The sequence below is a fragment of the Venturia canescens genome, chromosome 7 (assembly GCF_019457755.1).
Source record: "Venturia canescens isolate UGA chromosome 7, ASM1945775v1, whole genome shotgun sequence".
Lineage (NCBI taxonomy): Eukaryota > Metazoa > Arthropoda > Insecta > Hymenoptera > Ichneumonidae > Venturia > Venturia canescens.
Genome location: NC_057427.1, coordinates 1,844,851 through 1,863,032, shown reverse-complemented (window position 1 = coordinate 1,863,032; position 18,182 = coordinate 1,844,851). Strand labels below are relative to the sequence as shown.

General features: G+C 47.7%; 1 protein-coding gene across 15 annotated transcripts in view; it reads left to right on the top strand.

The window, feature by feature from the left end:
• sei (seizure) overlaps positions 1–18,182 on the top strand; it is a 63,793-nt gene that overhangs the window by 6,262 nt on the left and 39,349 nt on the right. For all 15 annotated transcript variants that reach the window (XM_043422814.1, XM_043422809.1, XM_043422813.1 and 12 more), the window contains exons 2-4: positions 6,322–6,552; positions 13,724–13,882; positions 15,416–15,560. In XM_043422814.1, coding sequence (XP_043278749.1) covers positions 6,322–6,552; positions 13,724–13,882; positions 15,416–15,560 — 535 coding nt within the window. The remainder of the gene's footprint in view (positions 1–6,321; positions 6,553–13,723; positions 13,883–15,415; positions 15,561–18,182) is intronic.

Sequence of the window (18,182 nt, the reverse complement as noted above, 5' to 3'; positions counted from 1 at the left end):
GAAACTCGCGGAAACCTCGTGGAGCCAAGTAATTAAAAATACATTTTTAAAAAGCCCACGGCGAGAGCGCACACGACCTTGCGCGAAAAAGTCTCGAGCAACGAACGATACGCAGGCACCTTCAAAATCCACCGTTTTTTTTTTCAAAGCGTTCATTCTATTTCGATGTTACTCTGCTCAACGCGGACGCCGGAGAATTTTTCTAATCTCACCAATCTCCGAGCGCTGGATTAAAGGAACGCGTCGACGTCGAAAAGGTCCGCGCGTACGAAAAAGCACCCGAGCATGAAAGAAGACGCGAAAGTACGCGAGCAGGCGTGTATTCCAAACATCCACGTCGCATTTTCACCCCATTTGAATTCGCTTCGAATTACACAGGATTAAATGGACTCTTGCCCGGTGTGTTGCTCGCGTATCGAAAGAGGAGGTTGAAATCGCCGATAAGCCTGTTTGCTTTTGGTCACGCGATACGAGAATCCTGCTTCCTTCGGTTTCTTCCCTGCCTCGAACTTCACTAAGGGCGCAAGTCCCAAGCTGCCCCAGTCTCATGAGCAGTGAGCTCATTATCATGCGCGAAGCCTTGACCCAGAGGAAGTATCCGGTCATTTTTTTTCGGCTGATCGAGTATTTTTGCAGGCTCTTTTTGAGGGGAATCGAGTGCATTTATTAATATTTCGAATTGATGAGAAGGTGCTCGGAGCGCTGAGCTATTTTTGGCTATTTGTTCCATTTATTTATCGATTTTTATGGCTCGGAGGATCCCTGAGAATAATTTTAGGCTTGCATCGCAGCAAGGAAAATTTCGTCACACTCTCGTAACAATTGATTTACAGTCGTGTAATGTCTGATAACGAAGCAAAATTCTGGGAGAAAATTTTCACTGCCGCGTTGCAAATATTCGACCCCCATTTTTTCTCATTACATTCGTGACTCCGTTCAACAGATTTAATCTCATTCTTATTATTCATTTATCTTTATATCGTAACGCGTTTTATTTCCAAGTGAATTACAAATTTCGATTTTACCGTTAATAAATAACGAGCAACAAGTGCATTTTATGTATCTACATCGGGAAAGCTTCGCTCGCGTGTTTCAAGGGCCGCGATATTTCGTCTGAAATTCAGATTTTTAAATGCTTTCACTCGTGTTCATTCAAGCGGTTCAATGATGAATAGAGGTTTTTGTATAAAATTGAAAAAAATTATTCGATTATTTGACGGAAGATGAAAAGCGAGTTGGAAAAAAGCCTTAGAATGTTGATGTTTCGATAAGTTTAACAAAATTCATGAAAACGAATATTCAGTTAAATAAAGATTAAGAAATAGCGTGTTACTGTCAGATTTGTAAGCTCGTCACGGTGATATTTCAAGCGTATTGAGTCGTCGCGGTGTAGTTTTACAAAAAATACACAAGTGGAAAGGGAGAGAAAAGCTTTTGGTTTGCGGAGTCGTGTAAAGCTTTCGATTTGTATCCAAATAGTCGACAAGGGGCGAAGTTAAACGGAGATACATGCGAGGGGGCTGAACGCCAAATAGCAGCGTCAAATCGTCGGCGACCTCGAGTCGAAGAGAGCTCGCTGACCCACTTCTAACTTCTTGCTTTCCGTTGTTATTTTTTTATTAGCCTCTCTCTCTCTCTCTCTTACTCTTATTCTATGGAAATAATAAAAAGATGAATGACGCAGGTCACGTGAATGGCTTTGACCGTGCGGGGGGTGAATTTAAAGTGGAAAAAATGTATCTAAACGCGAACACGCCCCGAGTAGTCCGTTCAGGGTGCTTTTCCCTCGCTCCGGGAGGCTCTCGATTTTTTATTTCAAAGATGATGATTCCTGTCGGTTGACGGAAGTTTGAAAATGAAGCCTCGCGGGAGATCCATTACTGACACAGTTGTCCTGGCAGCTGAAGCTCCGGTTCAGCGGTTGGCCGTTGGTTGGCCGTTTTCTGCGGTGACTCGATATCGTCGCATATTTTCTTCGCCCCGGCGGAGCAAATGGCCGGATGAGATTCGGACGTTTTTTCCCCACTGTTTCGAGAAGAGCTCCCCGCGGAAACGGTCAGAAACTCCGGTGTAAACGCGTCCAGTTTCTGCCGTTTTGCCAATAACTGTTGAAAACAGCGGATCTGCAAATGGGCCGAGATAAATTTAAACCTTTTTCCTCGCGCCTGCTCTGTATTCTGCAAATTCATGCCTGACAGAGAGACCCCGAGATATGGGAAGAAAAAGGGAGATAAAAAAATGGAGGGAGCCCTATCTATCTCCACCCTCCAACAGCCTCTAATGTTTGCTGGCTCACCAATTCTGGCACTCGTCCAGGACGATATTTAAAATTCCACTCGCCTTTTTTACCCTTCTGTCCTCTGCCATTTTTCGCCTCGATCAACCCCCACGAGCTCTCCGGCTGTTCGAATCTCCTCGCCCATCAACCTTAACGTCGTAGCCGTTCACTCGTCCGTGAAGATATCCCGGAACGTTGCGGATATGCTCTTATCTCGAAAAAAGCCAAATTCACCCCCGGTAAATTGTTTCGGTTTAGTGAAAAAAAAACTGGTTTTTTCGAGTCGTCGCGTCGTGCACTTTCTTCGCAGTCCTTTTTCTCCTCGCGTCAGGTTTTTTTTTCATTACGTTAAGTAGTATGTTCCCTCGAGGGACGCTCATGTTTTCCTCTAATCCCATTAGCCATGGGATTCTCTCAAGTCCTCGGGAACACGTCATCAAATATGGGACATTTTCCAACATTACGACGCACCCATGGGTCAGGGCGACACGGACCAACTGCCCTGGGAAGTTCACCATATCGAATTGCTCAACTCTCCGCATAGCGAGTCTTCTTTCGTGTCTGCCCACAGCCCTTAATTCGAACTCGTAGCAGCCCTCGACATTCCCGACGCTCGGGTATGCCCCCTCCCCGAGCCTCTACTCTGGACCTAATATCGTACAAACTTTCGAAGCGTGTTATCGGCTCAGGGAGCGGGGATATCTACGCGAGTCTTGGAGAAATGTCGAACAGCTACGAATTCGAGTTAGCGCTGTGGGCAGGCGACACGGCAGGGCTCCAGGCCTGAAGGCAACTTCATTTGCTTGGGGAGTTAAACAATGGCGAACTTTTAAGGACACCTTACCCGTCGACGTTGCGATCAAGGGCTTGGGGGAAGACGCACGAGACGACGAACGATCAAATCCAAAAGTTGTCATATTCGTCGAACATTTTCAAATCAACGGCATCAATTTGTTGGAATATTTTTGACTCGGGATATGACATTTCTCCAGGACTTTTTAACTCGCTTTCTCCTTTCCTGAGCACTTCGGATTTCGACCCTCGGGAGATTCGTTCCGAAGGTATTTTGTTCCAGAGATTTTTCCTCAAGATCCGCACTGAGAAAAAAAGGTCATTGGAACTACGAAATGTGGCATTACGGGGGGTGCCAATGAAATATATGATCATCACGAGGTTAAACACGATTAAACGAATAAAATAGTTTTAGACCAAACTATGTGGATTCCGAACACATTGCAGTTAAGGTATTCCTTTTGCACGAGCGTATATTTTTTGGTGACGCGAACCTCTGAGAAGTCGAGAAACACTTGACAACCCTTCATTTTTATCGTCGCTATGGATTCCTCACATTTTTTTCTGTCTACGGAGTTTTCTGTCTAATCTTCATAAGCTCCCGTATAAATTTTACGATTTTTCAAGTTTTCATTCTCCATTAAATGTTCGATAACCTGACCTGAAATTTCGCCAATCTATTCGCATGCACCTTTACTTTACTGTTACTTAAAATCGATCACTTGTAGAATATTCGGGTTCGCCTTAAATAAAGAAAACTCCTCCAATAACATCAATTACTATTGAATCAACAAAGTTTTTTTTTTTTCAGTATATTTTGTCTTAGGATATGTGTAAACTGGAACTTGGGATTGGTATTTTGATCAACTTTTTTGTTCACAATGAGTGAATTAGTGAGGAATTTCGGTCTCCTCCGAGGGATATCGTCAGCATTGACCAATCGAAGCGGTTCATTGCGAAAAGAATGTTTTTCTTCTCCGCATCGTTATTCGGAAAGTGCCCCGTGATTAGCTCCGTTCGTAAGTGAATTCGAGGCCTTTGTGGGAGTCGAGAATGGGGGGACAGAATGCAGCCCCTTGGGAAATGGTTTCGGTGCGCATCTTCGCTCGCTGAATATTAAAAGTTTGAAGTTTAGAGTTTTCCACATTCGATGTACAGCTATAGACACGTTGAGATGTTAAAATATAGAATATTCGAGATTTCGAAGGCGTGGGTGTTTTCGAGAGGCGAAGAAAAAGGGGGGGGGGGGGGAGAGAGAGGAAGAGGCGCGAAGTGCAACATTTATAAAAGGCCGGGGTGCGAGAGCAGCGGCGACGAATGGTCAATTCGTCTTAGGCGCGAGGTTGGAAGTCTGCCGAAAGCAAGGTCGCCTGCTCCAGGAAAACTCAACGACGACGAGGAACGAACGACGCCATTTATTTTCGCTCGACGAATAATGTACCCAAATTGTTTTATCGCGCGAAATGATCCACCGACTCTGTGGTTCTTCTTCCCCGATGGATCATTGGGCCCGGGATCAATATTTTATCGCACGAGAAAAAAGCAATTCGCGCGCTATGAAAACGAGTGTGATACTCGGATAAATAGCTGAGCCCGAGGCAAAGGCCGACAAAGAAGTTCGAGGGGAGGGTTCTGCTGGCAAAAAGGAAAGGAACTTTTTCGAGCGAACCGTCAATTACCCTCGATGAAACGGCGACACGTGCTTGAGCCGCGTGACAAAAGGTGCGAATTTTATTCCGACTGAAGTAACGAAATAAAAGTGTCGCATTGAAACACGGAAAGTTAAAGGTTATTTACGAGGCTGGAGTTCCTCGACGATCGCTTATCGGTTCCTCCCCTCGGCCCTCGGCCTGACTTTCATCCTCCGTGGATTTCCAATGTCGTGGGAGCATAAATCTACAAATTTACGATGTTTATACGTCCTTTTTGCCTCCTTTTTATCCATTAATGATGGATGCTTTCGCTTGAAACGTAGATGCAAAATATTTACGTTGCTCGGGAAGTTACGAGGGAATAAAATTCTCGCGCGCAGATCTCGCGCGATGCGAGAGCAAGCGAAAAAGAAATTGGGCTATTTACGTAAGCGCGAAGAAAAACGTCTCATAATCGAGGCGCCAATGACGCGAGCGCTCTTTCCAAGCCGTCATTGCTCCCCGTCCCGAGGAGGGATTTTCGTATTCCTTGACTAGGCATCATCGACGCGAGCCAATTTTTTTATCGCGAATGCTTTTCTGCGGAAGTTGATACAGCAAAGTTGTTCCACTGCGGATGTCCGGCCGGCGGTAAACTTTCCAAAAGTTTTTCAATGCTTTTATACACGAATGGGGGGTGCGCGGTGAATGGAGCTCGCGCCGCGGAGTCCTCAAAAGTGCGAGGAGCCAGAAAACGAGCGCGGGGACTGGCAACAAAGTACATCTTCAATCACGAGAGAGAGGCTCCGAAAGCGAGAGATAAAGAGGCCGAAGGAGTTGTAAACGTGAGCTTGCTCCGGCTAAGTGACACGGTTGGCAAGCGCTCCGCTTTTATGTACCGCAGAAAGAGATCCCGCGACTATTTCTAGCTGAATATATATACATACGCGACGACAAGCAGAATTGATTCTCGAAAGACACAACTAAAGATATTCCATCCTAACCCTGAGGTTATCGGCCCGCTTACTTTAAACAAGAACGAAATCACTTTCATTGCTTCAAACGATATTTAGAGTCCTCTCGATCTCAGACACCGCGAAAAATCGGCCGCCCCGTCCAGCTGAGGAAGACGCTCCGCTCCCTCCTTTTCCCTGACACGCCGCATAGCATCCGGAAATTCCCATCGCCCTTTGACCGGCACGCCCGAAAACAAATGTCCCTACGATCCGTCCAATTGTAACGGAGAATCCTGAAATAATACACATGCGCCCAAAGTTTCGTGCTCATTCCAGCTGTAAAACTGGCCGAACGTAAATACGTAACAAGCGTTCTTGGACTCTCGGAAACTCAATAGCGTCTCGAGTATGCCGGGACCATGAGAAGTTTGAGGCATCCAGAACGTCTGGTATTTCTGTGCAGGGATTCACGATTCCAATCGTACATAACTATAGTAAATCGATGTTACATCAGTTTAAATATGTGTGTCTGGCCTAGGGGAAACACGTGTTTGTTTTCGGTGCCGGTTCGCCGCCGGAAAGAACCCATGAATCACCCGGGAGCGGGTTCTTCGAAAAAAGCTGCTCGCGCAATGACCGTCGAATCTTCCGTTTCTGTTCACAGATCGAAGTTTTTTGGTGGCGAACGCTCAGCAGGGACTATGTCACATAATCTACTGCTCGGATGGATTCTGCCGATTGACGGGCTACTCGAGGGCGGAGGTTATGCAGAGGCCCGCGGTCTGCGAGTTCCTCCACGGGCCCATGACCTCGCCTCATGCGATAGCAGCGCTGCGGGACGCTCTCGTCGCGGGGGTCGAGAAGCACTTTGAGATACTCTACTACAGAAAAGACGGTATGGATTTGTCGATCGTAGCGATCGTAACGTCGCTTATTTATCTTATTTATCGGAATAATTAACGGTCCGAATGCCCGTTGGGCCTAAACGAGAAACGGGCTGAAATTTTAACGATTTTCCGAGCTAATTAACCCCGTGATAAGTAGAATTTTAACACCCCCGCTCACGCTTCAGTGCCCGCGTCAATTTCACGAGTAAATTAATTTCCTGAAGCCGCCCATGGCTTAATTGCTTCTTTGTTGTTGGCATAATGCGAATTAAACTAGTTCGCGAGACCCAGAGAGAGAGAGAGAGAGAGAGAGAGAGAGTGAGGGAAAAACGGTAACGACGTTCTTCGCGTTGCGTTCGAGGGAAGCGAAATGTGAGAAATATTTGTACGAATTTTGATTGGCTGGTATGAGCGATGGCGGTCGCCTCATTGGTGCGTTTCGATCCGAACCGAGTAACCCGGACCTTCGAGGAGGCATTCGTGCGCCGAGGAACGACCTTGTTCGCGTACTTTTTTTCGCAGCATATAATCGCACCGAGACACAATGAGTCACTGTCGCACCTGTGACGTCCACGCACCGTTTGATACCGCGAGGTTGGCTCCTGCCTACGTGTGTCTCTCGCCACGTGGATGAGGAAAAAATATTTCTTCTCCTTATAAAGTTTAGTTGGTCGGTAAGTAAGCGCTGGGTTACGAGGACTGGGTTATGCCAGTAGAAGAAAAGAGGACAACTATAATGCGGCTGACCTTAAACAGCTCTTCATTGTACACGGTAGATCGATAGGCGAGCAACTCGGCGTTGTGCCGACGTGCCGCCCCCTCGGCGCTGTATAATTTATCATCCGGCTATATAGGCATGCGGCGTGAGCATCAGGCGAACCTTCCGAGAATTATGTGTGAGCGTTGCATCTCTCAATGGAACTGCGATGATGTCGAAGCTCGGCAACTCCAGCACTTCCGAATTACGACTCTCGTAGGATTTTTTTGCCCGAGCTATTTCCTTCTTTCCAACCACCTGTGCAGCGGCACGATTTATACCTACTTCTCGACTGCGCCGGATTTTCGTATCACGCGACATTCCAATATAACGCGGAGCGCTAAGGGATTTAACTTAATCGTTTAAGCCCTCTCGGATCACCGAGTCGGAATCTCTCGCGCGCCCGCCACCATCGCTCGATGGGTTACGCGTTTAAATATCCACTCTAATGGATCGAATCGCGCGGGCGGAGCTTCCAACGAGATCCGATAATTCTGTCGCGAATTTTCATTTTCGCGGAGTTTTGTCCCTCCTGTCTAGCCTGTCCATACCCTCTGACCGAGCTTCGCGACGGATCATTGGAATATGAGGGGGGAAGCGCTAAGAATAGAGCTCGTCAGGTAGGCCCGACGGGATTCCTCTTTTAACGAGAGGCTAGACGCTCGATCGTCTGTGCGGCAGAAAGAATGAAACGGCGCGTCTCGATTGCGAGAGAAAAACACGGAACGGCAGGGTGAAAGCTCCCGAGAGGACAACGAACCCAGCGCGGCTGTCGGACGGTGACAAAGGGAGGAAAAACCAGACGAGACGATCAATGTTGATCTATAGATTGAAAGGGGATAGGCTAGGAGGAGGAGGAGGAGGAGGAGGAGAAAGCGAATGGAACAAGTTCGTCCTACTTCGAGTCTTCGATTCTTCGCACCGTTTTGGCGGCTATGAGCGCGAGTGATCGATGATCGCGCCAAGGCGAAGGAGAAGGGGACGCGTAAAAGAGTGAGGGCTTTGTACTATTCGAAGGTCTAATTTTGAAAGCTTAACCGCGACGAAGGGGCTCGGGCGAGCCAGGCACAGCTTACTCGAGAGTAAGCTCTCGTTCTCTTTTCTTTGCTGCACTTGCGGAGACGTGCTCGTCGGAGAGCAGAGGCTCCGAGTGTTTTCGCAGTCTAGTTTCCCAATTGTTAGTTTACCGTCGCGATATCGAGAGCCAAACTCTTGGCAATAAATCCGGGGGATTGAGAACTCCTCCAAGTGGTAATAACGCGAATCGTCTCTGATTGCGAAACGACGGTGTCCAGAGACGCAATTGAGGGATCAATGGAGTAGAAAAGGGGAGGAAAGATCTCGAGGCTCGTAGCACCTTTCGATGGAGCAAGTTGCCGCAGTACCTGAGGGAATATCCGCGGGAGAGTCCTGAAACGAGTGCCAACGGGTCGCTTTTCTTCTCGGCGATCCGGCGCACGGCCAATCGGAGCCATACACTTGTCCAGGGATCCGGTAGCGTCCCGCCGGTGCTTTAAAGTTAGTCAAAGAACTCGAGTGGAAGCGCAAGCCTCCGAGCAAGTCCGGCAGAGATTGGGAATTCGAGTTCGCCGTGCGGACGCGAGACAGTGGAGAAGCCTTTCGTCGAATTCCTCGCTATACTGTGAAATCGCTTCGCCGCTTCCTTCAGCCCCATCAGTATCGTATGCATTTGAAGAGCATCCGAAGAGCGGTGGGCCAGATATTCATCCGAGCACATTGTGTTTTTCGAGAGCTGCTGCTTTTCCGCCACTCAAAAATCTCGGCTACCGCGGCGTTCTTCATCGCATCCTGAATGGTGGGTAGTTTCGTCGACTTTTTTCCTCTCTCTCTCTCTCTTCCCCCAGCCTCGTTTCATCCTTCGTTTGCTTTCTCCGTAGCTGCTCGCGGCCTGCACACTCGCGATTCGAGTTCGTAGAAATATCTTGTGACGCAATAATTTTGTTGTATCGCTGCGTGAGCAGCGTGTTGTGACAATGCTCCGCGCGGGGAGGGCCTTCTGAGGCGAGTTATCGGGCTCGCTGGAACGTAAGCAACGTTTGAAGATTTTTTGCCCCCAGTCGCAAAGGCGTCATCATCGTCCCATCATTTTCGTGGCCCACAAATCAGTTGGAGCATTTCAAACGAATCCTCGCCGAACTAACAACTGACATTGGGGCTGATCCCGAGGCTCGTCACACGTGGATCCAACAAGTGAGCATCCGGATCTCTGTTAGCTTTGAAGTTTAACCTGCCCCGGTGTGCGACTGTGTGTGTGTGTGTGTGCGCGCTCGTTTATGCATTTATGCAAGGGCCTATATGCGCCGCCTCTCGTAGGACATGGAGGGAGCGAGCTTGCGCGATGGCCAACAGCTGCATGTATTTACGAGTCTTCGTATACGTATATACGCGGAACAGGGGACATTTGGAAAAGGGGAACAAAGAGCAAGAGGGAAGGAGAGATGGAGAGTGAAAGAGGTTCGAGGCTCGTTCGCAGACTCGCGACCCTCTTGCTATTTCTGAGGCACTGGTTCTCGCTGCTCTCTCTCTCTTTTTCGTTGTGCACTCGATCGCTCCTCCGGCACGGCACACCTCGCCACGTCACTGGGGCAATGCACTCGGGATGACGTCACTATCCTCCGAGGAAAAGCGTCATCGACAAATCGGTTGCTCTTTTTGAGCAAGCCATTAACCTGCGACTAACGACTGCTGCATTCTCCATCGCGTTTGACCCGTCGAATATCTCCGCTTCGATAGATCTCGCAGGCCCAACAAACTTTTTATTCCATGTGCACTTGGCCCCCTTATTCTCGTATCGAGGCATGATCCACTTTTTCAATGTCGAAACTCCGCGCGAGTAATTCGTGTTTGCCGCATGTCTTTGGAGGCGAATGCTTGCGCAGGAATTCGCGGCGGCTCCGGTCGCCATTGGTCTCACCCACATTTCCTAAAACAGGACGCAAAGGACCAACGCCAAGCGCGCACACAGGCCCAGCAACGTCACGCACACGTGACGTTCCAAACTGACGACGAGCAGGCCACCCGCTCATCTCTCCTTCCCTGTGTAGTAAATTTATATTTAGAAACTTCCATCTCTCTTTCTCTAGTCCGCGCGCTTTCTCGATTCGCGTGTGCGGGATTCATGCTGGTAAATGCGGGGATCGAATGCGCCTCGGATTGTTGCGGCGTCGAGCCATCCACCGCGTCCCGGAGTGCGAATGGTCAATGCTGCAATCTCAACGCTCCCTTCCACGTGGAGAAATTTTATGCTCTTTTTAACAACGATCTTTACTTCGAGCCGTTAATCACAGCGCACTCGGACGAACTGGCGAGCCGCTCATTCGTCCAACTTCATTGTTGAGGGCAGAAAGGCCTCCGGAAACTGACGTTAGACTTCTCGAGCAAAAAGGGAGCTTTGAATACTTCGCAGTATTGATCATCCGCGGTGGAACACCCTGTACATGTATATATTTATACGGTTGCTGTAAGAAAAAGACGCGCGCGCGCGCGCGCGCGCTCGCGAGGCAACCCGGGGAGGTCCGCACGAATTCGTACACTTGGAATTGAGCCAAGAGCCACCAGTGGCAACACGAGTTATACGCTGTGTGTGCTCGTGTGGATAAAGTAAAAACGGAGAAAAATCTCGATCCGGCAAGTACAGCGGTTACCTCGCCGAGCTTGTATGAGTTTCTCTCACACGCTGATAAATCTTTCATGTACGAAAAGCTCATCTCCAGAGGAGCCAGCAGCAAACCAGGCTGTCGCATTTTCTCTTTCCACACTCTTCCCTCGTTGTCTCCTCTTATATTACAGTACTAACACGCGAGATTGTATCTTATCGTGGCTATTGTTTCGTCCCCTTTTTCCTCCGTTTTACAGCTGTTATTTGATTAACCGGTCGCCCAATATTTCTGTGACTTTATATCTCCGTTTAAAAGGCTTTCCGAGATTTTGTTCCTCTTAATTGGAGATTTTCACGTTTTATTTAGAAACAATAGTTGTCAAGGTAGTTCATGCACGATTTTCTTACGAAAGTCTTGAAATTTACTCAGAGTTTTAATGAGTAGTCGACCGACAAGCATATATATTCAATTTTTAAAGGGTTCGTCTTATTGGTTATTGAGACAAACGTGTTTAAATATGAAGAAACATATAACGAATGAACGTTTATTACGAAGTTTACGAAAAAGCAGACAATAACAATGAAGTACATAATGAAGGTTTGGGAAAAAATTCGAGGTCTTACTAGCAATACAGACACATATTACGTTAAAGATTGAACGAAATTGCGGTAATGAGCAGTCTCTATAATCTCCATAATCTCACATTTGGCCCCATTTCGGTATTTTGTTTCTATCAATACTTATTTTTTATCCATTCTCCTTCGTTTTTTCTCCAAAGCTCCTAAGCGATTTTTTGCATAAAAAACTTTTTGCATAAAATTGTGTTTTAGCCAGGGACGATGAACGGCTTGTAATTTCGTTCTCCAAAAGATGAGTTGAAAAAATGTAGTTGCAATTTCGAATTGATAACTCTGAATTTGCTAAGCTTTTTCAAATCTCTTCCTGCAACGTGGCTTCCAATCTTCGAGAACTTCCGCTCCAAGAAATCTCGAGGGACGTTAAATATTCATGATATTAAAACGCTGACGTCAATATCTCCGACTGCAGCAGCACATCATTACAGTCGTCGTTAATCCTGCGTGTGTTTCTTGTAGGTCAGAATCAACCGAGTCCGAAATTCCGTTGATCATCGCCGTTGCTATATTGACGTTGAAATATGCGCCCGGAGCTTTTTGTCTTTGCATATTGTTTTCCATCCGATGTGCAGCCTCGTTCCGTCCCTTTAAATTCGAGTGTGACAGGCTTAGGAGAAGCTTCGCAGGTTGAAGAACTCGTCGCTGGGTCGATGAAAGCATCGTGGCATCTTCCTCGTCCTCCAGCCCCTCACACCCCCGTTTCTCATCTCCATTCTTCTCTCCGCTGTTTTCTCGAGACTTCAGTCACCCAAGTGTTGCCATCTCACACTCTTTCTTCCTCGCTGCGACGAGGATTCAACCCCCCAAGAGCCAGGGTACGTTCACCCTTGCTCCGCCGTACCTTCCCGAGCTTTTCCGCACGCCCCGGCGCACCTCACCTTCTCATTCCGCAGCGCTTGAAGAAGCCCCCTGTATTACCTACCTCAGCAAACTTGCCAGCGTTGATGAGGGAACCGAGAGGTGGAAAAGTCCTCCGCGAGAGAATAAAGAGATAACGAGAGGAGAGCGGCACTCGAACGACACAAAGCGAGTGTGCTCGAGCGTGTTTTTCGGCGAATCATCACCACCAGACTTCGCCATCGATTTTCTCATATTTTTCTCACGTTCCTCCCCGGATTATCGGGAAATCGGTTCGAGCGAGCGAGCGAGCGTTAAAAAATGTGAAAATTTCTATTGACCGGAGGTGAGTGGCTGCGAATGCGCGTCAACTTCGCTCGATATTTCTGGCCTTTCAAGCGCCAGGAATCTCTGGTAACTTCATTAGCCGGGTTTTTCCTATCTCTTTGTACCGAACAAATTCGATACTGTTGAATAAGAAGGAGCGGGGGGAGGAGGAGGAAGTTCCGGCGAAACTGTCGATCGCCGTGTCCAACAGAGTAGATATTTCCTGAGGTAGTTTAACTCGCACAGTCTCTCAAATATCCGGCATCCCATTCACGTCCCTTCAACTTTTGACCAAGCCTTTGCTTTCACTTTCCCGGAAATTGCTATGCCCCGGTGTATCACGGAAATAGAGCCGGATAATTAAGTCCGTCCGGCCTGCAACGCGTCGTTGACAAGGGTGCTCGACATTTCAACGTTTTTCTTTCCACACAGCGATACGGCAGGGGCAGCAGGCAGATCGGACTTGAGATCGGCTTTGAGGCCCGGGCTCTTTTTTTTATCGCTTCGCGGCCTTCGGGATGTTATTTTTACGAGTTGCTTTTCTCGCGGCTAGCGAGAAGAGCTCCGAGCCGCCGTGTCTTTTCTAAGCTTTTCAATTCTCCGTCAAAGGAGAGGCCGAGGGTGACCTTGACCCGTGAAAGATGTCGAAGCGCCCACAATTAGCCCGTTTTTTAAAATATTCTTTTCCATCGTCCCCGCGTGCTCTCCTCTCGCTCTCGTCGCGCTCTTCTCCTCGACCGGTGAAGCGCGACGCACGAACAGCTAATGGCTGAGCTCGTTAAAGACTTTTTGTTTATATGCGTTTGTAGCCAAAAATTCTTTCACCGAGCAACATTGTCCCACGACACAAAACCCCGCGGAAATGCTGCCCGACTTGGCCGTAATCAGTAAAATCGTCCCTCCAAGGTGAACTTCAACCCTCGATCGGCCGAAACTCGAATTTTCGTTCGACCTTGATAATCTCTCGTCACCGACTCACCGACCGATCAATCAACTGTTTCAGGCACCAAGTTCCTCTGTAGCGAAGTCATTGCGCTCATAAAAAGCGAGACGGACGACATTTGCCTTCAGATTATTAACTTCGAGGACCTTAGCGCACAGCCTTCACCGCCAACGGTACCGCCGCCTGCCAGTCAAGCGAACAACAGACTCGTCACACGCTGTAAGTTTAATCCATTCATTAATTACAATGGGGCGAGTTTATTATTGTTCTGCTTTATAAGCGGGTGCATCGAAACGACGTTGCACGAAAAGCCTCCTCCTTTATATATTACAAAACTTATTACTCTTACCCTTAACGTATTTCATCAAACGTTCAATGTCAGGTGGGTTCCGCGAAATACGCTGCCGCATTTTATCCGCATAATCCTCATTCTAATCGCAGCTTTTCGTTGCTCCTCGCGCAACGAAATGATTGCGAAAAAAGTCCTCTTCGCTTCCCCGATAAACGTCACAGAATTCTTACCGATTTCATATCGTCAATAAAGAATGAAGAAATTTTCGAAATCCGGTTTTTTCGTACCCGGAATTAAGCAGAGTTCCTAGCTCAATGAGTAGAGTGAAAAAAATGAAAATATTTCGATGAAGTTTGTGGAGTTACTAAAATTCGTTGTGGCTGCAAACCGATCCATAAAATAGCAGCCGAGCTGTCTACAGAAAAAACCGTGTCCAGGTTTCGCATCGGAGCTCGTGTGTAATGAATGACGAATCCACGAGCGTAATACACGATGTTTCTCAAACGTGCGAGTAGTCCGTGATAGGTGCATGCATCAACGCTTCGTATCTGGAGTATTCGGTACTATTTTTAGTTACGGGGGCCGTCGTCGGGGCGCGCTGGCCTGGTGTAGCGCGGTGCGGCGGGGCGCGCCTAACCGTTAACCCTGACCCGGTAATAAACGTTGTATTCCCGTTTTCTCGTTCGCTCTGCCCCTTTCCTCTCGCGTTGTCTTTTTCCCTCCTCGCATTGCTTGTCCATACGTACATCTCTGTTTGCGTTGGAGCAGCTCATACGAGTCTCTCGCCTTTCAGGCGGTGCACTTTCAAAAAGCATGATTCTTCATTCTCATTATCTATACGAATCCGGTGGGCTCTCACAAAATTGGAGGGCGGTTCAAGTTTTTTCATTCACCGTGCAGTAAAGCGTGGGCGACGCATTATTCAAAAAATGCCTTCCGCAACGAGCCTCGTCTCTCGCGTTGCTTCGGTTTGTCAGCGTGAATGAATCCGCGCGAGCAAATCCATACAAACGACCCAATTAAACTGCCTCGAGTCTCTCGCCGCCGCGCAGCGTTCGCGCAAATTTTTCAAACGCTTTCTCGCACTGCACGCTGCAAAAATTCTATCGCGTTCTTATCTCGCATGATGCATTCCTTTCGACTTTTCATCCCTGCTGTCCCTCCTTTTACATTTCTTGAGCGGGACGAAGTACGTATAGTTTAAACGAGAGTCCTTGATGCCAGCGCAGCAATTTATTATCGCTGATAGAATTTAAAATCCAAAGTATTTCGTGACCTCTGCCAAATATCGGGCCGAGCCTATTCTCGATTCCCTTGAAACCTTTAACGCAGCTCAAACATAATTGTAATTGCTCCGGGATTTGTGAGAGCCGCATATAAACACGTGGTTAGGCCAAAAATTAGCTTATTCGAAATACTAACATTTTACTAATGGAATTCAATGACGTTGACTCGAGCAGTCGACAGGGCAAGGGCATCCTTTCGTGCTGGTCTCACCGGGGTCGTCGGTCCACCGAGAGTCCGCAATCGACCAAGGACAACGTCCAACTTGCCGCATCAGCGGGCCGACGGGACCATCCTCGACGAGGACGCCTCTGAGAACTGGTGAGCCGAATGCTTATTTTCACGCCATTCAATAATGTCTGGCAATCAGCATTTGTATTCCTCTCGATAAAAAAAATAAAAAATAATAATAAAATAAATCTAATAAGAATTTTGCGAGGAAAGTTTTTTACGAATAGAAATATAATATAATCGAGCGATAAATAACTCAACCGAGACTGAAGAAACACTCGGAGAGGCATGAATCGGGTGAATGTTAATAAAACTTCCATCTATTGGAAACTGTGGATAGTAGCGTTTGAGGATAAAAGTTTATTTTATCGATTCGTGTCTTACAAAACACGCAATAGATGCTATAATGCATAATAGTCGGTGGGAAAGAAGAAAAAAAAAGAAATATATTGAGTGCCAATGCCAACCGCGTGTCAGTCGAGCTTTACCGCGAGAAGCTTTGAGCTCAGCTGGCACGTATTTTATAGTTATATCGCCGGTACATTGGCTTCGCTGTCCATCGATTCTCCCGAGGAGGCTAAAGTGTGCCTCCGACGTCGGGAACACGAATTATTATTTAACCATCAACCCCGCACAAGCCATAAACATAATACGCGCTTCTTGCCCCCCTCCCCCCCCCCCCCCTCTTTATCTATGTCGCCGAAATTCTCTCATTGCACGAGTACGAAATAGACAGGCTTGCTCCTGTCACGCGCGGTGTCAATCGCAGCGACAGCGCGTGTCAGGCCCCAAAATGTCTTTCGTGACGATAAAAAATGATGAAATTCCTGCGCGATAAATCGGAGCAAATTCGGTGCCGGAAGTTTCAATTCCTACATAACGCGGAATTTTTTCCCGAAAAGATGTTCGATGCTCCGGCGAACGAATCAATACCGAAGCTGAGCTTTCGATGAACTTTTTTAGAAAAAAAAGTCTACGAAAATGATATTTCATGGGGTTTGCTTTAGAAACGTTTGACCAGCCATCAAAATTTCCACTACACAAACTTGAATTTTAACCACTTGATTGTACCAGTTTGAGAATAAATAAACGACGAAATGTTGGTCGGATCGATGCCTCGCGCTGGGCTAAGGCCCGAATAAATAGTGCAGAGCTCAAGACTTATCTCGCTCCGACTACAGTGTTGTTAATCCCGTTAAGTTCTCGCGCCCTCGTTCGCTCTTTCGCTCGCGTCTCTGATTCGGAATGTCGGATTGGCTATTGCCTCTCGCTAACACCACCAAATCTCAATTCTCGGGAAGGAGCCCTGCTCTGCTGCTCGTTGGAGGCGCGAGAGTCGAAGGAGCCGAGAGTACAGCACACACGTATATACACGAGCGGAATCGGGGAGCGAGCACGCATATTCTCTTGGGGAATAGAAAAGAGTACGAGAATCATGAAACTCTTATGAGCGCAGTTACTCGCCGAGTATACGAGGAAAGAAAAGTATTGGCGGAATTATAGTTGGATTACGTCGAAATATGGAGCGAGAAGCTGGGACAAAGTACTTTTCGGTAACATAACGTCGAGGTCGTTTCGAAACTCGCAATTTTTTTTCACGAGCTATTCGTCGTGGAAAATTTTTCGAATAAAAACGAAGCATAGCCAGCCAAAGGCTCATTCGAGGCTGGCATAAAAAATAACAAGAGATTCCACCTTGGAGCGCCGGCTGCGAGTGAAACGTCGCGCGGAAGGTCGCGGCATGGGAGTCGTGAGAGAACTAATATTGAGCAAATGATATTTAATTCAGAAGGACTGAGGAGTGGGACAAAGGAAGAAGAAGGAAGATTGATGCGCTCGAAGGAGGCTACGTCGTCGCAGGGGTTCAAGAGATGGATTGAGACTGTAAAGGGTGAAGAGAGAGCGAGAGAGAGAGAGAGGGCCCAGGTAGAAATGTCTAGGGGGATGTTAAAGTTATGGAGGTACGTTTAGCACGCGACGTTCTAACAGCCGCAGGAACGTCATCCTCGTTGGAGACGAGGAGACGACAGGGTGCAATATAAACAGAGCCAATGGATGCGGAGTTAAGTAGAGATAGGAGTGCGAGGACGAAAGCTTGAAAGCGAAGCGTCGAATGACAGTGACTAATGGGGAAGGAAGGATCCACCACCGGAGTTCGACCCTGAGGCTCTCTCTTTCCCGCGAGGCCGGAAGCGGAGACAGTAACAACGCAGTCGTGATATCACAAAGACGACACGTGACTGCTGGATTCCCTCTTCCTCTCGTCCCCCCTCGTCCGTTATTCTTCCTCTTTCTTATAAAAACGTGAAGAATGAGAGGACGTTCGAGAATGAGAGCCTCTTCGTTGTTGCAAAGGGGCGCGGCGCGGCTGTGTCGTCATTCGAAAAAAAGGCTGCCAGACGGCGAAGGACCTTGAGTCGATTAACCTTCGAAGCTTATATACGTTCCTTGCAAGCTCCTTAAGTCGAGCCCGTGCCTAAAAATTCAATCGAACGTTGTTCGCTGGCCGTTTACCGGCCCATACACAAAGCGCAGAGGGCAAAAGCTCTCCTCTTTATCAAGGTTAATCATAAATCGATCGATCGTCTTCGGCTCGGGAAAAAGCCAGGTACCGCCGCGGCTGTATCCAGCTGACGCCCTCGAACCCTCGAGCCACAAAATACCATTTTCTTTATCAATCCGACAATTCCCCCTTTGGAAGGAGGGTAAACA